The sequence below is a fragment of the Cynocephalus volans genome, chromosome 16 (genome assembly GCF_027409185.1).
Source record: "Cynocephalus volans isolate mCynVol1 chromosome 16, mCynVol1.pri, whole genome shotgun sequence".
In the NCBI taxonomy this organism is placed as follows: domain Eukaryota; kingdom Metazoa; phylum Chordata; class Mammalia; order Dermoptera; family Cynocephalidae; genus Cynocephalus; species Cynocephalus volans.
In genome coordinates, this window is record NC_084475.1 from 69,085,177 (window position 1) to 69,111,008 (window position 25,832).

A 25,832-nucleotide genomic window follows, 5' to 3' on the forward strand; every position below is an offset into this window, starting at 1 on the left:
GAACTCATGACGACTGGGTATTTACTGTCTTCATACAGTTGCTTTCACTTTGAGCTTTTTACTACCAGTAATGTTTTGGGGTCTTGACATAAGATTTTCTCAGTTTCAGGCCTGTCCTTAATGACCTTGAGAGAAGTTTATTCAGACCAGAAGGCAAAAAAGCTGTTTGCTGATGCAGGTCTCTGATTTGCCATCAACTTTGTGTATTTGTAACTTACTTATCACCCAAGCAAGTACTATATGCATAATTGGAAGTCCATGCCTCCATTCTTCCCTTGGTAATTAGGGACTTTATCCCCACTGTATTCCTCCATTTCCTAACTTTACTGATGCTTTAGCCAGAACTTAGAAAAACTCTATGCAGTTTTGGATATATAGAACACAGATACATAGAACACAGACTGACTTGGAGTTTCAGCCTCTGGATTCCAACTATTGGCTCCCGTATTTTTTTTAAACTCTCCTTCCTAAAGCCCTTTTAGATGCCAGCTCCTAATCTGGAACTCCCTTAACCTCCTATTGCTTATTTCCTCCATCTTTGCTGGGTATCATCTCAATAAGCTTCCTCAGTTTCTCTAGAAAGCTAAGAACTAACTAACTGACTGGGATGAAAAATCTGCACATTGCAGCAAGCACAAATGTATTATGTTTTCTCTAGGTACCTGGACCCTGGGTACACAGGGCTGGAGCCATCTCATTTTCCAGGGGAATAGCCATGTACCTCCAGAACTCAATTTTTGTTACATTAAAATCCTATTGTCGTAAAATATAATCACGATCCACCCTTATTAACAGTCCCTTTGGGCAGCTAAGGTGTCAGATTTCATCCGTCTCTCTGGTCCTTGGATTTTTGCCCTTTTAGAAGTGTCTTTTATGTCTGTTAAACTCAACATGTCCAAACTGCTGTAAGCAACTTCCTCAACTTGCTCCCCTTTTTAGTTAATAATCCCATTTCAGTCACCCAAGTTAGAAAATTTATGAGTCATACCTGACTCCTTCCTCTCTAACCCTCACCAAAATCCATTCACTATGCCTCTTAAATGTCTCAAACAGAAGTCCACTACTTTTATCCTGTTTACTACCATGCCACTCCAGGCAGTTTTCATCTTTCACCTGGATTACTGTGACAACTTCCTAACTGGTCACATTGCCTCTAATCTTACCTCACTTTTATTCTTCAGACCTGAACTTTTTTTTTTAATGCAAACTGAACATTTTATTCTTCTGCTTAAAATTCTTCAGTAATTTATCAGTGTCCTTAGGAGAAAGTTCAGACTCTTTAATGGGGGTCTGATGACGTGTTGGGAAAATAGAATAGTTTGGTCAGGGCCCTCGCCTCAGGTCCGGTTGGGTGTGGTTCAGCATCCTTTGTAAGCAAATTGTATGTGTGTGTGGAGTTAGTGAGCATGTGTGCCAGTTGTATCTTTTTAGTTTTGTTGCTATTCTTGTGTTCTTCAGAGAGAGAGAGAGAGAGAGAATGAGAGTGAATTAGTTTGGTGAAGCGTGCGGGCGTGGGCCTCAGGCATCCACCCAGCGCAGCCATGCTTTCCAAACCTCCGGCTTGCAAGGCACTTTTGGCTGGTTACCTAGCTCATAGACCCGCATGAAGGGGTCTGGTGACCCAGCCTGGCGTGTGAGGGGTTTGTGACCCAGTCTGTGAACGGGCTGGAGGGGTCTTGTGGGCTCCAGACCCAGCCTTAGCTCGACAATCGGCCCAGTCGGTGCAGGATTACCAGCAGGTAAAAGAGCCCAACAACTAGCGTGGTCACCTAGCTTTACAATTAGCATCACGAACAGGATTAAGAGCTAGAAAATTGGCGCTGTGAGCAGGATTCCAAGCGTTCACCCAGCCAGACATAAGGTCTTTTATAAACTGCCTCATCTTTGTACCACAGTCATACCACTCTTTTGGTTCCTCATGCTAGCATGTTCATTCTTACTTCCAAACTCCTATACTTGTAATGTTTTGACCTTAAACCCCTTCTATATTTTTACCAGGTAACTCCTATTCATTTATTCTTTATAGTGCATTTTAAATATTACTTCTTTAGGGAAATTTTCCCTGAGCCCCTGAACTAGAATAGCTGTCCTTGCTGAGTGCTCCTATAGCATCCTTCATTTTTCATATGATAGCACTTAATACATTTTCATTTTAATTACTTGTTAAAGACTATAAGCTCTGTAAGGGAAATAACACTGCTATCTTGTTTGTGGAATGGTCTTTCTTGGGAACTTATGGTTTCTATCACCTTTAGTGTTCATGTGTAGGTTGCATAGCCCCAAATTGGGACCAGAAAGTTAAGTCCTTTCCAGTTAGGAGATTTTTTTCCAAAAAGTCAAGGCACACATATATAGCTGCTTTAAAATATAAGTCAATGTAGAAGAGTTTTACCTAATCGAAAATACCAAATACTCAATGGCATGTAGAGAACCCAAGAGATGTTTCTAATTTAGAGCCCTATATATGGAATTTTTGAAATTAATGTTATATTTTATATCTCTTATAGGTGAAATGAATCAGAAATACAAGGAGCTAAAAAAAAGGGAGGAAAATATGGACAGTAAGTGATAATCTTATAGATATAAAAATATTATATTCTCAGATTGCTCTTCATTTTTACCAAATCAGAGATCTCATTTTGGGGAAATATAATGGCTAATAAATGCAGAAGTAGGGACATTCAAAGCATTTTGACTTGGAGAATAATTAAATTTCTAGCAGAATTTAGGGATAGGTGGAGAATTCTAAAAAGGTTTTTAATGTGTGTTGGGGATAGATTCTAAAGCGAGTACTTACATTCATAGTCTGTTTAGAAGGAGGCTTTAGACCACTTATTGATTGAATGTTGAATGTTCTTTTTTACATGCTTCGCTATGTTCACCTATAATATCTTTTATTTTTTTATAGCTTTTCATAATCCTTATCTCATTATTTATTAGCCCTTACCTCAGATCTTGTTAGTTGTTTCTATCACCAACTATAACTTTAGTAGTCTTTTGTTATAGCTTTTCATTTAATTCTTTTTTTAAATGCTACCATTTGCATTAAAAATATATATAAACATGCATATTTATACACTTGTAAATGCATAGAATTGCTCTGAAAGGAAATACAAGATAGAGAACAGTGATTAACTCTGGAGAGGGGACTGGAGACTGACCTCTATTGGGAAATAGTTTTCACTAACTTTTTAAAAAATCCTAACTCAACTTTATAAATGGATCTTCATTTAAATTTTTGTACATTTATAATTTTTTAAAAATCAACATCTGCTATCTATTACTTGTTTCCTTTTAAATTATCATTTTGCCAGACTCTGAAGTTTTACTGGTCTGATATCAATTGTTATCTTCATAGAGGCATGCTATAAAATAGTGATTGTCAACTCTGATTTTATAATATCTGAAGATTTCTTTAAAATCTTAGCAAGTACCAAAAATTATCTCACAATTTATTTGCTTATTTATTTTTTAGAAAGTACTTTTGGTAAAGGAGAAGGTGTCACAACTCCACATATTGGAAATCACTGAATACTACCTAGTATGGCATCTGGCACTTAGGTGTCCTTTAATAAATGGTCACTTAATAAATGTTTACTGAATGAATTAAAAGAATTCCTGTGCTACAGAATCTTAGAGTTGGAGGTCACCTCTCAGATTTCTTGCCAAGTGTTTGTTATTGGTTTGTTTGTCTAACAAAATAACCTCTGAAAGTCGTGTTTATTTATGCCTTTGTATGTGTAAAAATCTCATATGACCATTTAATGTAGGATCAATGGATCATAGAAGCAGGATATTCATACATAAGACTTGTATTTAGATGTTGAAGCAGGACATTAAAAAATTTTCACTTTTCATTAAAAATGTTGATTATGGTCCTCTACCATCATAATCAAGTAAAAAATGTTTTTTGGAAGACTTTCAATTAAAAAATATATTAAAAGTATAAGTAGAAAAAAGTATAATGGAAATCCATTATAGAAGGCAAGCCATATTGATATTTATTTCACTCTAACAGTAAAATTATTTTTAACTGAAAGTTTTTAGTTTTGGAAATTCCTTAGAAATACTTGGCGAATATAAATAAGAGCAAACTATGTGCTGATGTGTATTAGACAAGTAAAAGGATGATTTCTTGGAATATTTATTTATAACATGAATGAGTTATTAAATGTATTTAGTTGAGATTGATCTAGCATTATAAGTAAAATACTCATTTTCAGGTAAAATAGGTATTTAGTAATATTAATTTCAGAAATAAAGTTAGTGGCCAGTTATAGGTGTTAATAATTACAGATGTATCCAGGAGATCCTGTGTAAAAACAGATTTTTTTTCTGATTTCCATTTTATCAGCTTCCTTTTGAGCCTGTAATTATCACTTTCTAGTTTACTCATTTGAAGATCATAACAGGCTTTAAAAATTTGAAATTATGTAGAAATGTTCTTACTGAGTAATTACCCTTGGTTTAATAAAAATTAAACAATGCTAGTTTAAAACATATATTTGCTTTAAATTTCTAAAAAGTACTCTTGAGATCTACAAATCAGAGTTTATATAGCCTCAATATCAATGGTAGCCTCTCTTATCATGTTTTTCAATCGGCAGCTTTTATTGAGACTTTTGAGGAAACTAAAAATCAGGAATTGGAACGGAAGGCACAGATAGAAGCCAACATTGTTGCACTTTTGGAGCACTGTAGTCGAGTAAGTACCATGTGCCTATCTTGGTGTCTCTATTATTTTTACTGTGATAACTTTCCAAATACAACTCAAAAAATGGAATGGCTCACTATTATGTCTGTTTACTTAAATTGTTTGCTTTAAATTCCCTTGCTTGCTATTTTATTTCTTCAAGCTATTAATTTTTATCTCTCTATACAGCAAAATGTCAGTTATTTAAGGTGATAGGGAAAAAGGTATCAATATTCAACAGTAAGACAGGCACTAGTTCAGAGTAGTTATTAAGATTTTCTTTCATTGCTCATCTACCTGAACTTGTAACATTTGCACATATAATTTCAAACCCTAGGCATTACATTGAAAAACGGTAATATATTTTTATACTGTAAATTGTATTGTAAATAAAGTGATGCTTTTCTTGTAGGTGTACCTAATGAGTATCTTGAATTATCAAAAAATGTTTATTGAGCATCTACTATGTGTGGTACCATAGGAGGAGAAATGCATAGACCCTATTCAATATTCAGTGTTTTGACTCCAACCAGTTTCTAAAATAGTGTAGTTGAATTTTTTCTACAGTGAAATGTGTCAAAAGGAAAACTCCACAAATTAAAATTAACAGAGCCCAAGCAAAAAATGATTTGCAAATTTGGCAACCCTCAGAGCCAGAAGTTCAGAGAGAGCTCCCGTCCACAACTTGGGCAGGCATAATTTACAGACAAAAAATGAAAGTGAAGTACAGAACCAGCTTGACTGGTTACAGCTCCCATTTTCCTTATTTGAGTGTGGTCTAATGAGTTGGCAGCCTGTGAGTGGCTGAAGCTTGGCTGCTTTGATTGACTGAGACTCAGCTAGTTGTTACAAAAAATATACTCCTAAATTAGGCTTTTAGTTTGTTTACATACTAAGTGAGGTTGCAGTTCATTAGTAGGGACTCAAGATGTGGAGAAAGCTTCAGGTCAGATTTAGTTTAATTTAGCAAAAGCAAATGAAAAGGAGACAATTCTGAATTTATAGCTTCTGTTTATTGAGAAAACTTGACTTTGATTCTCACTGTATTCGTCTATAAAACATCTGACCTGAATGATTTACTTCAAAACAGAATACCTAATCAAAACATTTCATCCTTTAACAGTGTTTTCACAGGGATTAGAGGGTTAAACTGATGGAATTTTTAATATTTTTATTTCTCTGCAACTACAGAATATAAATCGTCTGAAACAGATATCCTCTATCACCAATCAAGAGCTAAAGATGATGCAGGATGACCTCAATTTTAAATCTACTGAAATGCAGAAATCACAAGGGACAACTAGGAATTTGACTTCAGGTGAGAAAACAACCTAGATTTTACTATTCTTTTTTCTATAACCATTTGGAACTTTAAAAAATATCAGTGTTATTTTCTTTGATTTTTATGAAAGTCCCATTGATTGAGGATATAATTTATGATTGCCTGTTGCCCTAGCCATTTGTAGTCCAGAATTTTGTCTGACTTTTCTCATCAACCTAATAATTAATGTTTCATTGGTATAGTCTCATTGATTTAACATTTATTGAATACTTGCTCCATGCCTATACTGTATCCTGAGTATTGTCAAATATAAACAAAGCTGGATACTAATTAAAGTGGTAAGGACAGAGTTTAATCAGCAATATAGTATTGCAGTAGGGAAGAGAGTCTAGTAGGAACTGAACCCAACTTCTTTTTGTACAGAGGTGACTGGACGTTTTTTTTTTTTTTTCCTTTTTAAAAAAATTTTAATTTATCAATATGCAATGTAGTTGATTTTCATGTTGTTTTACCAAATCCTCCTTTCCCTCCTTCCTCTCCCTGCCCCCCTCCATCAACATCATATCTGTTCACTTGTGATTGGATGTTTTAAAGGGAAAATGAGGGAGTAGGGAGGGGCGCCAGCCAGGACTAAGTAGTAAGGGAATTGAAAAATTAGAAAGGATTGGTCAGTGTAAATGCTGATTAGGCCAGCTGTGTCTGTTAGCTGACAATTATCAAAGTTAGTATTCTGTCCTCCCACAAAGACTGGGAGACAGAGGCCTTTTCCTTCCTGATGATTACGTTTTAAAGGAATGGCTGTTTAGGTCCTTGAGAAAGACACTCCTGAGTTGTAGAAGATACATATACATCTCAAAGGAGCAGAGGAAGGATTCATAATTGTAAGCCCTTTTTAGTAAATGCTTTAAGAAAGGGTGGTCATGGGCCTATTTCCAGGTGTTAGAACAAACAGTAAATTCTTTTGGCAGCCTTGAGCTTTCTCAGGCAGAAACTTTAAAGAGGGGCTAGGGTCATCCTAGGGATGACACCTTGAGCTGTTAGAAAATTTGTTAGTGTTTTTTAAATCTTTTAATGTGGTTAGAGGGGGGTGTATGAAATCATTTGTGTTGAGAGTTTGGAGTTTTTGTAGACCAAGGTTGAGGCCTACTCAAGAAGAAGGCTCCGAGGAGCCTGGCCAGGGTTTGCTCAAGGAAAAAAATCTTTGTCAAGATACAGAGGTTAAAAAAAAAAATCCTGTCTGTCAGTCTGTTTCCTTAAGGAACTTTCAACCTGGTGGATTGACAGTTATAATACAATGAAATAATCCTATTATAGAATTAAGCATAGAGCACATATCCAGCCCAGTTTTGAGATAGTTAGGGTAGGTGTCCTGGAGGAGGTGATGTTTAATTTTAATAAGTTTCAGACATGCTGAGTAGCATGAGACTAGAACAGCACTGTCCATGAAAAATATAATGCCAAACACATATATAATTAAAGTTTTCTAGTAGCCATGTTAAAAAACTAAAAAGAGGTGAATTTTAATATATTTTATTTAACCCAGTGTATCCAAAATATTATTTCAACATGTAATCTATATAAAAATGATCAATCAGAGATTTTACACTTAACAGCATTTCAATTTGGACTAGGCACATTTCATGTGCTCAAAAGCCATATGTGGCTAATGGCTATCACTGGGAAGGTGCAGGTATAGATTAGAAACAAATACAGTCATGTGCCACTTATTGATGGGGATACATTCTGAGAAATGCATTGTTAGGTGATTTTGTTATGTGAACATCATCAAATGTGCTTGTGTAAACTTAGCTGGTATAGCCTACTGCGTGCCTAGACTATATGGTATCACTCCTAGGCTACAAACCTGTACAGCATGTTACTGTATTGAATATTGTAGGCAATTATAATACAATGGTAAGTATTTGTGTACCTAAAATATCTAAACATAGAAAAAGTACAGTAAAAATATGGTATAAAAGGTAAAAAAATGGTACATCTGTATAGGGCACTTAACCATGAATGGAGCTTGCAGGACTGGAAATTGTTCTGGGTGAGCCAGTTAGTAAGTGGTGAGTGAATATGAAGATGTAGGACATTACTTTACGCTACTGTAGACTTTATAAACACTGTACACTTAGGCTACATAAATTTATAAAATTTTTTTTCTTTCTTCAGTAGTAAATTAACCTTAGCTTTCTGTAACTTTTTAGCTTTATAAACTTTTAAATTTTAAAAAATTTTTTGACTCATTTGTAATAACACTTAGCTTAAAACACAAATACATTGTACAGCTGTACAAAAATATTTTTTCTTTTATCTTCTTATTCTAGAAGCTTTTTTTAATTTAAAAATTTTTAAATTCTTTTTTACTTTTTAAACTTTTGTTAAAAACTATGATACAAACACATGTATTAGCCTAGGCCTACACAGGGTCAGAATCATACACATCATTGTCTTCCACCTCTACATCTTGTCCCACTGGAAGGCAGGGTTAATAACATTTATGGCTGTCATCTACTGTGTTAATAGGGCCTTTGTCTGGAATACCTATTGAAAAACCTACCTGAGGATGTTTTATAGTTAACCTTTTTTCATAAGTAGAAGGAGTACACTCTAATATAACAATAAAAAGTATAATATAGTATAGTAAATACATAAACCAGTAACATAGTCATTTATTATCATTATCAAGTATTATGTACTGCATTATGAAGGCTATGATAGGCGATAGGAATTTTTCAGCTCCATTATAGTCTTTGGAGACCACCATCATGTATGTATTCCATTGTTGATTGAAATGTTGTTGTGCAGTGCATGACTGTACACGAATATTTCTGCAGCAGAAAGTATAAAGTCAAACTAGGTGGGATAATTAAAGACCATAAACAGCCTCATGTCAGTTAGGTCAGGTTAGATTTTGCTGCCAACATTTTTTTAGATTTTTGGAAATACAGATAAAGTATTGTGGGATTCATTACTCCTCTTCAAGGATCTTTCAACATTTTAAGTTAGCAAGTATTAATTAAGTCTTCATTTCCCGTGATCTCACTAATTGCCAGAGTAATTCCAAGTAGACAAATAAAAACATAGCTAATTCAAAGTCATCACACACCGCATAAAGAACATCCATAGTTAGAATCCACCACCAGTTCATTAACCAATTTCCATACACATTTTTACATGACTTTATTCTAGGCTTTTTAAGCTCAACTTTGTATAAAGTCATGAGCTGCATAATGACGTTTTGGTCAGCAGCGGACCACATATATGACAGTGTTCCCATACCATATATGGCTATACCATTTACATAGGTGTGTAGTAGGCTAGGTTTCTGTAAGTATTCTATGATGTTGATGCAACAGCAAAATTGTCTAATGACACATTTCTCAGAATGTTGTTAAGCAACACGTGAACGTACCTCCTATAAGTAGAGTCATACAGAATTAGTCTTTTTGTGGCTGGCTTAATAACAAATTATTTCACTTAGCATAATGTCCTCAAGATTCATCCATTTCATAGCATGTGACAGAATTTTCTTCTTTTTAAGGCTGAATAACATTTCATTGTGTGTATGTAGCATATTTCTTTATTCATTCATAGGTAGACATTTAGCTTGCTTTCACCTTTTGGCTATTGTGAGTAATGCTGCAGTGAACATGGGTGTGCAAATATCTCTTGAAGATCCTGTTTTCAATTCTTTTGGATATATGTGACTAGGAGTACCTTTAAAATCTTTATTTTCTTTTTTTATAAACTAAAGAATTTTATGCTTAATTGTTCTATCTACAAAACCTCTGATTTGTGTTTTAGACTGTGGTGCTTAAATTTCTCATTCGTCTAAGGTCAATATTAAATCAACAAGTTTTTTCCTCCTTTAAGCTATCTTTATATAACAGCTGCTGAGAAACATACATTTTTTAAAAAGCAAGTATAAATACCAGGAAACAAATTCAATAATCATGACTTTGTATTTCTTCCATATTTTTGTACTTTGTGTTTACATTTCCTCTTAAAAACTAGTCATTATATTTTCTCCAGAGATGTACAATTGAAAAAGAATGAGAACTGGCTTCAATAAAGATAAAAATCCATTTTGTTACTATGATAAGGTTTTTGTTGGAATGTTTCCTTATTAAGTATTGAATTATCTGGCCCCTATAGTTAATTGCATTTACTAAGTTATTTTTTTGTTAATTTAAACCAAGCGTATAAATCATTCTTCTTTTCTTTCCCTAACATTCCCCGCCTCAAGAAATTTCTTATATCTGGAAATTACCATAAGAAATTTATAATTTTCTCATTTACCTTTTAGAGATGATGGATTTTATATTTCCTTTTTGTGAATTGTCTCCCTTTCGACCCCTGAGGTTATAAGTGAGATGCACCTGATTTTCTCAGTGTACTCCATGTTTTTTTAATGGGGCAATACTGCCCCAAAGGGGGGGCAAAATTGCTTATTCGGGGAGATTGAAAAAAAAATCTTAGACGTTATAATGGTTTGCAGCCCTTCAATGGATCACTGTATATAAACAGATACACAGTACACAGGACATCTGTGATATAAAAATTTCAGGGGAGGGAGGCAAATGGGGGAAAAAGTCTACAAAAGGCTCATTATGAGGTTGATAACAAAAAAAAAGGTTGATAAACACTGGTGTACTACATGGGTAAAGAGGTAAGGATCTGTCAGCAACAGTTTTTATTTATATTTTTGGAAAGGAAACTCCAGGGAGTAAACAAATGTGCTGATGGCAGAATATTTCAGAAACATTTCCCCAGGTCAGAGCAGTTCCTTCTGAGATTTTGCTACTATGTACACACTGCTTGGTAAACTTTGCAACTTCATAGCATATCAGAAGGAACTAGACTGCATCCTCTTCCTGTCTCTTCCCTTGGAGAAGCTTTTAGCTTTTCATGGGGACCTGTTGTTGAAAGAAGATAAACTTTACCCTGTACCAACCAACCATTTTCTCCTTTTCTCTAGAAAAATAAGTTTATATAGTTCTTAAATGTATTTCCCTACTGTATCTTTAATTTACTTGCAATTAGACTCATATAACTGCTTACTGCAATCAAAATATCCGCAAGCTAAGCACATTTCCTATTTAGAGCATTAAAGCCTTAGTGACTTCTTCAGCACTTTGATTCTCATCATAACTATTTCCAACCCAATAGAGAGGTATGAATACAACAAAACAAAACCCTTTGCAACAACATTTAAGTCCTGCTATAGATATAGATTTATATTTTTGTGTATGTATACATACATACTTTTTAATAATGTGTGTCAATGTGGTTGAGTTTTAAAACTCTTAAAAGGGATAAAAGAAAGCATTCAAGGATTATTGGTTTAATTATATACCAATATAAAAAAACTGATTGAATAACAGCCTCCTTTCTTAAATTAAAAATTTTTGAAGCACTTTTTTTTACCATTCGTATTAATTTAATATGAATATTAAATGCTATTTAATATTTAATATACTGAACTTCTGTTGTTTGTTCAAATGTACTGTGCTTTCTTACCTCCAGACTTTTGCACATGCTGATTGTTTTCTCTGGAACACTTTTATCTTCTTTGTTTGGTTGATTGCTGATTCTTAAGGTCTCAGTTGAACAGCATAGAGAGCTCTCTTGACCCCTGCCACATGCTCTTATGGCACCGTGTCCTACTCTTTTCATAGTTATCCAGTGTATTGTAAATGCTTGTTTAATTGCCTGGTTCTACTTGTAGAATATAGCTCCTTGAGTGAAAATGTTGTATCCATTAATTTGTATTATATCCTCAGAATCTGGTACATAGTAGACACTTGATACTTTTGAATGAAAGAATCACACGCACGCACACACACGCGCACGCGCGTGCTTCTAAATATATATCCTCATGGGCCGGCCTGTGGCTCACTCGGGAGAGTGTGGTGCTGATAAATATATATCCTCATTTTTCACGGATTCTGTATTTGTGAATTTGCTTGCTCGCTGAAATTAATCTGTAACACCAAATCAATACTTGCAGCACTTTCATGGTCATTCATGGACATGCTCAGAGTGGTGAAAAATTTGAACGGCCTGTTATGCACATTCCCAGCAGAGATTGAAAAAGGCAACACTGTGCCTTCTTATTTCAGTTCTCATACTGTAAACTAGTTTCCTTTTCGCCGTGTATTTAGTGCTGCGTTTTCCACGTGTTTGTGCTTTTTGTTGGTGATTGTGCTATTTAAAATGGCCTCCAAGCAAAGTACTAACATGCTGACAAGTGTTCCTAAATGTGAGAAGGTTGCTGATATATCTATGAAGAAAACACGTAAGGTAAGCTTTGTTCAGGCATAAATTATAGTGTTAATGAATCAATGACACATATTAAATGAAATGTGTTTAAACAGAAATACGCATAAAACAAGATTATGTATTGGCCAGGCCAGTTGACATAAATGTGAATAGAGGCTCACAGGAACTTAACCCTTTTTATTTCTTCTAGGAGCAATAGTTCAGTATTGGCTAACTCATTGTTCACAGTGACTTTATTGAACATAATACTACAAATAGTGAGAGTTGACTGCATATGCAGTTATAAAACTGTGCTCAAATATAAGTATATAATACTTTGTAACTTGCTCTTTTTCCTGTATAACTGTGCGTATGTGCCATGCCCCTGTTAAAAATAATGGGTCACTATCTCATAAGATGTTATATTATTAGTATGGAAAAAACCCTATGTATGTCCTTATATGTTTACATGAGCATGGAGACAGGTGTGGCTAATACACATCAGATTAAATTGGTTGCCAAGGGGATGAGTATATTTTTTCTTTATATTATCTCACTGATTACAGTGAACATATTTCTTTTGCAGGTACTCTTGTAAGACATGATTTTTAAATGTTGCATTGCATTTCCTTATGTGAAAAGAATAAAATTTGATTAATTATGGGCTTAAATTTCTATGTTTCAGACAGTCAACGTCTACAGTTGGATCTACAGAAAATGGAGCTTCTGGAAAGTAAGATGACTGAGGAACAACATTCTTTAAAGAGCAAAATTAAGCAAATGATAACTGATCTGGAGACATACAATGATTTGCCAGCTTTAAAATCATCAGGTGAAGAAAAGAAAAAGGTAAATGCTAACATTCTTACAAAATTATTATTTAAGTTGTTTTCTCTTGATCAAATTTAATATATATGTCGTTTATATGATTAATTATATTTAGTTGATTATTTGATATATAAGCTAAGAAAAAATAATAAAAATGTTTATATATGTAGTTGGAATTTAATGACTTAAAATTTTAAACAAAAGACAAAAATTGAAAAGCAAGGTATAAGCCACTGCTTAGTACAGAGCAGTTCAACAAATGTGAACTTTGTTAAATGCAGATTTGATTATGACACTTCCCTACTTAAAACTTGTTGGTGGCTTTTCATTGCCATTTACATTAACTTAAAGTAAATTTGGTGGGGTAGGGATGGATACTGCACCATTAATAGAGTTGTTACTAATACAGTTAATATTAACATAGGTTATTATAGTTCAAAGGATATTTTTACAAACAGGTTTTAGGATAATTATAGCCTTGGTAGAATTTTGTCAAAATACAGTAGTTGAAATTAAGTCAAACACAATTTATATTGGCTTACTAGATATTTGTTATAGCCTGTTATTTACTTCTACGTGGATCTATCTAGAAATTACATCAGGAGAGAACAGTATTATCAACCCGCAGAAATGCCTTTAAAAAAGTAATGGAGAAGCTAAACATAGAATATGAGATGCTGAAAACACAATTGCAAGAAAATGAGACACATTCTCAGGTAAAAAATTGTAAAAATGACTTTAGAATTCATTTCTTCTTTTAGTTTTATAACTGTCCTGTTCTCTTCATCTATATTTTCACCCCAAAACAATCCTTTTTTTTTTTTTTTTTAACCTACTTTAAATACCTTCTAGATTTTTTGGCTTTGAGGACAGCCAGTCTCCACTCAAAATGAATTAACTCTTGCTTTCTTGCCGTCTGTAAATCTATATTGAAAGCCAGCTCTTTGCTAGACACTATCCTGGGCACAACCATTATGATATGCTAAGTAATAGCTTTAAAACATTTCAAAAGTAAACATTTCTAATGCAGAAACTTTGAAACTTATGAAAACCACAAATAAAATAAACCCTAATGACTAATATCCCTCCACTCACAGGAGATAATTCTTATCGTCCTTTTATTCTCTCTATATATAATGTTATCTGTACATACATATTTATACTTATATAAGAGGGCTTTTCAAAAAGTTCATGGAAGGATTCATATTATCTTTCAATTCTATTTTTCCACAAACTTTTTGAAGTACTCACATATATAAATATACTTTTATTTCTCTATATATATAGAAATGGTATTATACATATTATTTGGGAGTGTGTTTTTTGTTATTAACTATACATCATAAGTACTTTCCCTTGTCAATAGATTTTTTTTTTAAAGATATGATTCTTAATAGCTATATAATATTCAGCTACATGGATGTCATATAATTTGATGAACCAATTCCCTACCATTAGACATTTAGGTGATTTTTAGATTTAAAACTATTCAGATAAGGCTATAAACAATAGTCCTGTCCTTGAACTTTTAAAAAAAATTTTTATTATTTATTATTAGCATATTCATTATTACAAATCGTGATTTTTCTTTATGCCTTTTACCTGACCTGAACTTCTTGATTCACATTTCTGTTTATTTATATAGCATACATAAACATATACCTACAGCCACATTTTCATATCATTCATCCTACTGATAATTGAAAATCAGTAATTATGTTCTATATTTATCCATTTTTGTTACTTATAACAAAATACATGGAACTGGGTAATTTATAAGAAAGCAAAATTATTGCTTACAGTTTCTGAGGCTAGGAAGTCCAAAGTCCATCTGGTAGTAGCAACAGTGACCCAAGGGTCTCACATTGCAAGATGGTGGAAGCAGGGAGAGCAGAGAGAGAGAAAGACAGACTCTCCTCTCCTTTTAAAGCCCTCAGAACCATGTCCCTGACCACCATTTTTAATCCATTCACTACTGCATGGTCATACAATCTAATCACCTCTTCAAGGCTCCACCTTTCAATTACCATAATAAGATTTCCCACCCTCTTTAACAGTCACAGTGGGGGCCAAGTTTCTAGTACATAAAACTTGGTGACACAAGCTTCAGGGAGTTTGTGGGGGACATAATTTAGTCCACTACATTCTGGTCCTGGCCCCCTGTATTAGTCCATTTTGTGTTGCTATAACAGAAATACCTGAGATGGGGTAATTTATAAAGAAAAATGGAGGTTTATGTGGCTTATGATTCTGGGACACCTGCATCTATCTGACACGGGCCTCAGACTGCTTCTACTCATGGCGGAAAGTGGCAGGCAGCCGGTGGGTACAAGCAGATCACATGGCAAGAAGAAGCAAGAGAGAGAGAGAGGTGCCAGGGACTTTTTAAACAACCAGCTCTGCGGGGACTAATAGAGCGAGAACTCATTCATTACTCCCCCCTCCCCCAGGGAGAGCACTAATCCGTTCATGAGGGATCTGCCCCCATGACTCAATCAGTTTCCAGCACTGCCACATTGGGGATCAAATTTTCACATGAGTTTTGGAGGGGACAACACATCCAAACTACATCACCCCCAAAACTCATGTCCTTTTCACATGCAGATACATCCATTTCGTCCCCAAAGTCTTAACTTGTTTCAACTCAAGAGTCCAAAGTACCGTCTGTGAATTCAAAACAAGTTATCTACTTCCCAGATACAATGGTGGGACAAACATAGGGTACATGTTCCAAAAAAGATTGATCATTCTCATATCTAATTAGTATTTTTTAGCAATTTCCATTTATGATTTAAAATGGTAAATATATTAAAATTTTTCTCCTTTTTTTTATATAGTAATATGGTCATGATAGAAAAAAAAAATGTCACTTAATTTCCCACTGCCCAGAGTCAACCATTGTTAACATTTTGGTGTAATATCATTGCTAACTCTTTTTACCTTTGCAATCGTACATCCATATTAACTATATTATTTTTACAAAAAATGAAGCCATTCTGTGTATACAGTCTTTAATATTTTCTTACTTAAATTTATTCAGCCTCTTTTCTTTTTTGATGGCACTTCTATGACATTAGCTATTTCATTGTGTGGATGTACCATTTTTACAAAAAGATATATTCTTGAAAAGGGTGGAGTCTCAGAGTTTGCCACCCTACTAAAAGCTTAGAAATCACTAATTTACATAATTCAAATTTACCAGTGACTTATTCCGTCTCTACTTCATAATATACAAATCTAGATATAGAATTTTAAATAGGAAAATTATCTTAGGTTGTTTAGAGTGGGGTGAGTGCTGGAGAAGAAACAAGAAAAAGTTTGTAAGGTCATAGCCTTAAATAGTTCTTAGAAAAAATATTGATGTTTCTAATGGAGTATTGGCCCTCCTTTTTCCACTGAATAGATGATTTAAGGTGGAAAACACTTGACAAACACCATTTCTTAGAGCCAATCAATGCCTACCTTGTTTATTCGCACATAAAATGCTTATCATGTGCTTAACTCTGTATACTAATAAATGGAAAATCATAAGCCACAATTTAAAATTTTTCTCTGTATTATTTGTTGTCTTTTGTGAATCCCAAGTGATCAGATCAAATCCTGGTCTCCCTGTCTTTTGCAGCTATTTTCTTGAAAACTATTTATAGTTTCTGCTATTTATAAATTTTATGTAGCAGATTATTTAAATAAATTATAGGGTAAAAACAGATTTTCAAAAATGGTTAGGTGCTACAGGATGTCCTTGGAGGTTTAAAGGCAAGTCAATAATACAGATGTATAATATAAAAGGAATTTGGCCATCAGGATATAGTGTTGCTTTTATATCTAGCATTATTTTTATAGTACTTAAGAGGTCTGCTGCATTATAAGCCCACCTCTTTGTATGAAACAAAGAAAAAAGTCTGGTACTTGACCTTCCAAAAGGTTATTACAGATTTACTGCCAAAAAGTGCTGTTTTCTTATGTCCATCTTAACTTCAAGGGCCTATCTGGGGGAGACAGATCTGATTTAGTAGTATTAGCTTCACAACACATGCAGTTCACATAATTAATTAGTTATGATTTACCCTAATATCTAGATTTATCTCTTTGGAGGAAACAATGGAATGGATGCTACATCAAAACTGAACTTATGCCCTGAAAATAATTTTAACATGAGAGTAGAACATGAGATCATTAAAAATGATCATTACTTCTTTGAAATGTCCAGGCAGAACATTATTTTAGTGTTTCATTTTTTCAGACAGTCCTTTGCTTAGGAAAAAAATGTGTGCATCTTAAAAAAGAAAGACCATAACCCAGAGTTACAAGGTTAATTAAATCAGAAAAACAATTTAATTCTATAACAGTAAAATTGTCTTCTGAGGAAGCAACCATCAATATAATATCCACATTAGCTTCCTGTTGATGCAGAAATTATTGTAACAGTGCCAGCTTTTTACCAGCCCTCTTATAATCTTCACACTGCAGCTCTGCTCTTATCACAGCTTGCGGAATTAGACAGGAAATTTAGCCCTGGAAATAAGGAAGTTTCTCCTATATAGTTGAACCTTTGACACTGTTAGAATATATATTACATTTGTGGCATTAGACTTCCAGATTTCAAGGAGAGATTCCCATGATGTTCCATTCTTCTTTTTGTAAGTCTTTTAGGAAAAGGAAAATCATAAATTATTTTTCAGTTGGCATGGTCATTTTAAATATTTTCTAATTAAAATAAACATACAGAGTAAAACCTGTTGTAGAATTTAACATTATATTAATATATTTACTATTGTTTAATCTTTCCTAAAGTTCTCTTTGTCTACCATGGCTTTATCTCAGTAAAATGCAAGGAGGTGATAAGATTTTAAATCGTGTTTTTTTTTTTCTTATCCTCTTAAAAGGGTGTATAATTGTTTTGAATAGGGACACTAGTTAATACTTTTCTTTTGTGTTTTTAGCTTACAAATTTGGAGAGAAAGTGGCAACACCATGAGCAAAATAATTTTGTGATGAAAGAATGTATCCTTTTAAAAGTTGCAAACAAACTTGACTTATTTTTTCTAGAAATTTCTTTAAATACTCAAACAAAATTCAGTTCAACACACACTTATCAAATACCTAATATGTACAAAACAATGAACTAAACTATGTGTGGCATAAATGAATAAGACTTAGTTTCTGTTCTATAATAGTTGGGGGTGTATGTGTGCATATGGTGTGCACCCCAAAGTGACTTATGGAAAGCAGACATTGGGAATTGCCATAAAAAGGAATAAGAAGTGATAATGTGGCATAGTGATTAATTGCACAGATTTTTGGAGTTGGGTGATCTAATTTTAAATGTTGACTACCACTTACAAGTTGCGGATTTTGGATGATTTACTTGTTAATCTGTTTAAGCCTCAGTGTTTTCTGTAAAATACAGTTAATATTTCCTTCTCATAGACTTTTTGGGAGAATTATTTATGACCATAATTTATATATATATATGTTTGTTGTTGTTTATAAGGCTATACCCTCCCTGGATATCTGGGCAGCAAAGGGAGATAAACTAAGTAGGGTCATGAGAAGTTTGAAATTCAAGCTCATCCATGTTTCAGCCAGTTTGTTACTTATGTTACCAAGATGTTACTTATGTCCCATTTTCTTGCTTATCATTTTGTGTGATCATAGGAGACAGCAGCTGCTAAGGACATGTATTGTGGGGTTGTAACAAACATTTCCCCAAAAGTTGTTTCCTGTTCCCTTCTTTGACCCATCGTAGGACATCTCTTCATGCAGAACTAGATCCTGAATCAGTGGTAGCATAGATTCCCCTCTAGAATGCTGCTGAACTTCAGCTCAGGGGCAGCTTACCTCCAGATACGACACTTTAGGGGTTCTATTCCCAGAGGTAGTGTGACTTAGTTTAAAAGTAGAAGACTCACATTCACAATATGCTTAAAGTCCCACACTGTAGTTTTGTGCAACATAAAGTAGGTGATTTTGAAAAAGAGTGAAGTCTAGAAACTTGCCTGAAATTCAGTGTGGTTACTCTAAAGAACATTGATCTTCTGAACATTAGATTGTTCAATATATAAGATGCATAACATATTAAGTGTAAAAACTTTTTATACTGTAGGTGAACTTTTTTAAAAAAAAGTTTTTTGGAACATATTTTGCTAGGCTTTTTAAGTCTTGATGCTAAGTATGCTAAATTAACGTATTGTATTTTGAAGTACTCTAATTGTGCATTTTCTGTACCATCTTGTTTTCAATAAGAAAAATATCAGTATGATTTAGTTCCTTTCTGATTAATATTTTTATTGACAATGTTCCCCCTTAACTCATGTAATTAGTCATAGCAACCAAGAGTCAAGAGAGTGATTACCAGCCAGTTATGAAAAATGTGGCCAAGCAGATTGCAGAGTACAATAAAACCATCGTGGATGCTCTACATAGCACTAGCAGAAACTAAGTCTAAATCAACCGAAAGTCTCTATAGAAGTATCTTAATGCTGCTAGACTTTGTACAAGCTTACTAAAATATAGCTTAATCTTACCTAAAATTTCTGAATGCTATAATTTTTGTGGCCTTTTTAAAGAGTATAATATTTCAATAAATAGTTTACATAAAAATTTGTCATGTCCTTTTTTTTTTTTTTTAATAATATTTGCATTTGTTTTGTGGGAGTGATAAAAGCGTCGCAAAGAACCAAGAGATAAAGAAACTAAAAGGGACCATTGAGATTCATCTAGCTGTTATAATCCACCTATGGCAGCAAATGAGATCATCTTTTTATGTATCAATTCTAGGAGGGATGCATGGATTGTGATTCTGATTTAGCACTTATATCAACCTTGTCAATTGTTGCTTCTAGAAAAAGATGTTAAGATAAAAGGGAGATTTTTAGCTTTGAGATACCTTCTCAGATAGGGTATATTTCATGTGTATTAGGGTACATAAAGTTACAGATAAATATGTACCATATTCTTTATATATGTGTTATCCTTACAGATTTGGAATTAAAAAATTTTAATCTTTTCATTCTTAAAGTATTTTCTCACACACACACATATATATATATACCAGGAAAAAGGTGAGGTTTAAAAGAAATATTGCATTTATAGTGGGTTGTTTGGGACTATTGCTACTGCTATTTATTTCCACCCTGGAGTATGCATTCACTCTCTTGTACTATTAGGAGGACTGAAGTAGGTTAATTTATAAGCATTAGCCAGAACATTGGAAAAGAAAAGCTAGAAGAGAGAGAATTGTGTAGGATTTATCCAGCACTGTTCAGGGGAGAGAGGCATAGAGTCTGGGAGACATTATAATAACTAAAGATGTATCCTCTCTTGTGGATCAGGAATGAGTTACCTTGGCCAGTATTAAGTATTCTTTAGAACTATCCTCCTTCTGCTCTGGTTCACCAAGTAACTCTACTTCTCAGTATTCCTGAAACACAAGTATATTGGCTTCTTAAAAAAAAAAAAGATACAACATCTTTATTGAGATATCATTTACATACCATAAAATTTAATTTACTCGTGCATGTTAATTTTAAGGTAAACATTGTTCACTGTAAATTACTCAACTTCAGTCTTCATAAATTTAGGTAAAAGGATGAGCATTGTTTAGTTTGGTTAACTCTAGATTACTAATATGGCTTAAGATCCTGGACAGTGATACATTTATTTAGGTAGCATTCACAAAATGTGTTCCTCAGATCCTTAGTTCCTTGGGTTATTTATTAATAAGTGTTATACCACCAAAGGATTTATGGTCAAAGAAGTTTGGGAAACATTGTTTGAAACAAAGGTAAACTGTTCCTTCTTGATTGCCCTTTCTATGCTAATGTGTAATAAGCTCAAAAAAAAAAAAAGTATATACAGTAAAGCATTTCTCCAACATACTTTTACATAGAACCCTTACTTTCACAGAGCATAGGTTATGAGACTTGTGATCCAAGAAATAGATTATGTACACCAAAAAGACTTCGTACATTTAATTTCTTTTTTTTTTCCTTTGGCAGCTGGCTGGTACAGGGATCAAATCCTGGACCTCAGTGTTACTAGCACCACCCTCTAACCAGCTGAACTAACCAGCCAGCCTTATACACTTAATTTCATCTTCTCACTCAAGTCCTTTGGATGGCTATATGACCTTCTTCAGGTGACTCCTGAATGTGTCTCTTTCTAGCCACCACAGGTTTCTTTTACCATGGTTGTGTGGAGTTTTCCATTGGAAATTGGTAGTGGAAAATCTTTATCAAATTTAAATGCTACAGGAAAAATACTATTTTGAGAGTTAAGAGAATGAAATCTGAAATTCTGTAGAAAGAACAAGTAATGGATTTTGATGGCAGTTGCGTAGCCCTTTGTTTATTCATACAGTATTCTTGTAATTTGGTGATCAGGAGCCTTTATGCATATGCCTGACTACTGAAAAATGTTCCTCTTCTATATAGTAACAACTGCAGGTATGAGTGAGCATACTTCTTGGGCAAGAGAACTCACTCCTACAGTCCCTTAATCACATTGATCCTATTTTGTGAATACTTCCAAGGTTGAAGGGAATCTGGGAAACCTGTTCGTGGATAGGTAATCTTCGTTTTCCCTATTTCAAAGCAAATTCGAATGCCTTTACTTTTTCCTTAGTTTATTCTATTTCTCTTTGTGTTCTTGACCTTCAAGAACTTGACTCATTCAAACTAATTACAAACTTAGTAATTTTTACTATTAATAATAGTAAATAATAAAGGTTTTTCCTGAGTGTTGTGATTATGGATGATTTTAATCTTCTTTGGGCTCTTTGGTATTTTATGTGGAAAGGATATATGGTAGTAAAACGAATCTTAAATTGTTGGCTCTAACTAGAACTGAATCTGTGTTTACCCAGAAAGGTAATAGAAAGATTGGCTATTTATTAAATATATGTGTTTGAATGATAACAATGGGAAGATTGGTAGAAAAAAAACTTTTCTTGAAAAAAAAATGTTTCGAACTTTCGTCCTAAATTACTCATGTTATATGATATTTGGGGAACATAATTGAGCAGGATTTCTTTACACTAAAACACGTTTTATCTGAGGGAAATTCTCACTAACATCTCTTCCTTCCTCTCAGATCCTTTCAACAAATGAAACAAGAACACTCCCTTTGCTAGATAGAACTGGAGGCTAATATCTGCATGAACTGGCTCTTCCTCAGTCAGTCACATAGCTCAGTAAGTTCCATTCATGTTAAAATAACACCTTATAAGTCATGTGGAAAGAAACTGCAGACTGAACAAACATGCTGAGTAGTTTTACTAATGAAGATCAACATGGAAAAGTTAGTAAGTCTTTGTTTTTCCCATCCTTATCCTTTATCAATAAATAAACATGAGTTTTTGATACTCTTTCAGTAACTGTGGAGTCCTCATTTGGACCATACTCTGGTCTCATGTAAAGGTACAAAATTCAGTGCAGGATTAGAAGATTAGCATGTGGAGTAATGATAGTTTCACTAGAGATGAAAGGCCAGGTAGTAGTAGATCTGAGGGTTCTTTCTGTCACCCCGCCCAATTTCTCTGTAGCCCTTTCCTTTTGCATCATAAACAACCTTTATAGTAAATTATAGTGTTTGGACTTAAAGTAAGAAGAAATCATGATGGACCACTAGAGAATTGCAGCAATCTATTTTAAAATTGATGTATCTTTTAAAATAAAATTATGTTTATAATTGCAGATTTAGTTTGAGAACTGAAATTAAACATCTTTAAAAACAAATTTTTTTATTTTAAATTTAATTGTACATATTTGTGGGTTGCAGTGTGTTGTTTCAGTACATGCACATACTGTGCATTGATTCACTTAAGGTAGATAGCATAGCTTTGTTCCTGTTTGTCCACCACTACTCCCCCACCTCCCCCTTTCCCTCCCAACCTCTGATAACTATCATTCCACTCTCTACTTCTGTGAGAATCACTTTTTTTTTTTTTTTTTTAAAGACTTCACATATGAGTGAGATCATGCCATATTTGTCTTTCTGTGCTTGGCTTACTTCACTTGATGATGATGGTCTCCAGTTCCATCCATGTTGCAGCAAATGACAGGATTTCTTTTTTTCTGTAGCTGAGTAGTATTCCATTGTGTATATATACCAGATTTTTAATCCATTCATCCACTGATGGATATTTAGGTTGATTCCATCTCTTGGCTATTGTGAATAGTGTTTTGATGAACATGGGAGTGCAGGTGTCTCTTCGATATATTGATTTCATTTCCTTTGGGTATATACCCAGTAGTGGGATTGCTGGGTCATAAGGTAGTACAATTTATAATTCTGTGAAGAACCTCCATGCTGTTTTCCACAATGGCTGTACCAATGTACAATCCCACCAGCAGTGTGGAAGAGTTCCCCTTTCTCCATATTCTCATCAGCATTTGTTTTCTGTCTTTTTGATAATAGCCATTTTAACTGGAGTAAGACTATATCTCATTGTGGCTTAATTTGCATTTCCCTGATAATTAGTGATGTTGAGCATTTTTTTCATATGCCTGTTGGCCATTTGTATTTCTTCTTTTGAGAAATTTCTGTTCAGGTCCTTTGCCCATTTAAAAACAAAATTTTTAATGCAAAGGTAGAAAATTTAGGAAAGACAAAATGAAGAAAATAAATTACCTGTGATTTCATCAGTCTCTTTATTTTTACTTTCTTATTTATTATTATTTTTTTTTTTTTGGTGGCTGGCCTGACATGTGGATCCAAACCTTTGATCTTGGTATTATAATACCATGCTATAACCAGCTGAACCAACTGGCCAGCCCACCAGTCTTTTTAGATATGCATATGTGTATATGCCACACACATCTGTTTTATTTATATATTTATGTATTTTTAATATAATTAGATCATATTGTTTTTAAACTTACTTTTGCTATTTATAGTTTTGCAAACACTTTTCCATGTTGTTATATATTCTTGTATAACAATATGTTAAATTGCTGCATATTATTCCATTATAGCAATATTTTAAAAAACAAATCCCATATTATTGAATGAGGTTTATAGTGTAGAAGTTAAGTTTAAGCTTTAGATCAGATAGTTGTGAAATTGAATTCCACTCTACCACTAACTTGTTAGATGACCTTGGAAAGTTACTTAATCTCTCTGAATTTCAGTTTCTTCATGTGTAAGATGAAATAATAGTGCTTAGCTGATAAGACTGGGTCAAAGGGTATGCGGAATCCAAGGCTTCTAACATAAATCACTCTCAGAAAGGAGACATCATTGGCAGTGTGCAAAAGTGATTGTCTCCCTGCACTCTCACCAACACAGGTGCTATCTGGCTTGACAGTGCACTACCTCATTTGTTTTACTATTTTTTTAATAAACCATACTGCCTCTAGTACTACAATTATAAATTTTATTGTGTTTTGTTTTATTTTATTGGCAGCTGGCCAGTACAGGGATCCGAACCCTTGACCTTGGTGTAACACTGCATTCTAACCAACTGAACTAACTGACCAGCCCTTATTGTGTTTAAATTAAGAATATGCAGGATGTGTTTTCATATTCAAAATCTAGGGGGAAAAAACCTCACTTTGAAAAATTCTATTTAAAAAATATTTATCCATTATAACTTTGTAATATACAAAAGCTTAATTCTGCTAATTTTTAAAGATACTAGATTAAATTTTGCTGCCTCAATATCTTCTCTCATAGTGTATTATAATGAATTGCTGCTCTGAAAATCTTGCTGTATAACTTTAAGAAGACTATAAATAACCTGTGTAGGAATAACCTACTTAGTAACCAAAACTGTTCTACTTGGTTGTTTTCTCTATCCCACAGGTCAAGTGATTGCACATAAAGGAGAAGTTATGTCATAGGAGGGAAAATAACACCCAGTGGTGAGTCCGACATACAAGACAGTTTGGAGGAAGCATGACTCAGAAGTCAAGTCGTCTACTACCGAAGAGGTTCAGACACACTAGATAAAGCTTTCACAAAAGCAATATAAAAACTAAAATGAAGTTTTCAAAATTAACTTCCGTTTTATTTCAAAATCTTTTTGTAAAACAGTATTCTTACTGTGAAAACAACATGGTAATAACATGGAAAAACAGCACTTTGTCAACTGAAATTATATTTGGCAGAGTGAAGAAAGTTATTACTAAGTTATCCATTTAAGATTAGAAGACAAGAGCTGAGCTAACTAACCAAACTGAAATATTATCTCATTTTCTGTGTTATTATTTTCAATAGATAAACTCCCTTTATTAGAGGAAGTCCAGACTGACATGAAGGTGAAAATGCTTGAATATAATCCATAAGCTCAATCTAAACTTTTTTTATCAAAGGAAAATACAGTTCATTTTTAGAAGCCTTTTCAGTCTTTAATTAGCTTCTCCTTAAAATAAACTTTCCCTTAGTTTACTGGAGGTGGGAAGAGCTGCTCTAGAGATTGACTAGCCCCACCTCACCCTCCCACTCCCATTCACTCTCACCCCCACCCCCACCCCAGCCAAGGAGAAAGCAGGGACCTTGTGTCTCAGGATTAGGGGAAATAGTTAAGAAGGAGAGGAAAAGAAAATTGCCTTTCCAGCTTCTCCAATTTCCCGTGTAGCCTACAGAGAGAAGCAAGCATCCTTTGGGAGGAAATAACAAAAGTGCCAACAGTAGATAGATGAATGAAGTTTGCATCCCTGCAGGGTACTTGGTGCTCTTGCTTTTATAATGTCACATAGGCTCCTGTCCCTAACTCATGGTAGTTATTAGAAGGCAAAATAGACATTTTCTATAAACTGG

At 33.9% G+C, this 25,832-nt stretch overlaps 1 protein-coding gene across 1 annotated transcript in view; it reads left to right on the top strand.

The window, feature by feature from the left end:
* Positions 1–19,619, top strand: part of IFT74 (intraflagellar transport 74) — an 85,267-nt gene extending 65,648 nt beyond the window's left edge. The window contains exons 13-19 of the mRNA XM_063081154.1: positions 2,508–2,561; positions 4,608–4,705; positions 5,885–6,011; positions 12,928–13,091; positions 13,661–13,786; positions 18,014–18,074; positions 19,394–19,619. Coding sequence (XP_062937224.1) covers positions 2,508–2,561; positions 4,608–4,705; positions 5,885–6,011; positions 12,928–13,091; positions 13,661–13,786; positions 18,014–18,074; positions 19,394–19,512 — 749 coding nt within the window. The 3' untranslated portion in view covers positions 19,513–19,619. The remainder of the gene's footprint in view (positions 1–2,507; positions 2,562–4,607; positions 4,706–5,884; positions 6,012–12,927; positions 13,092–13,660; positions 13,787–18,013; positions 18,075–19,393) is intronic.
* The last annotated feature ends 6,213 nt before the right edge of the window (positions 19,620–25,832 follow it).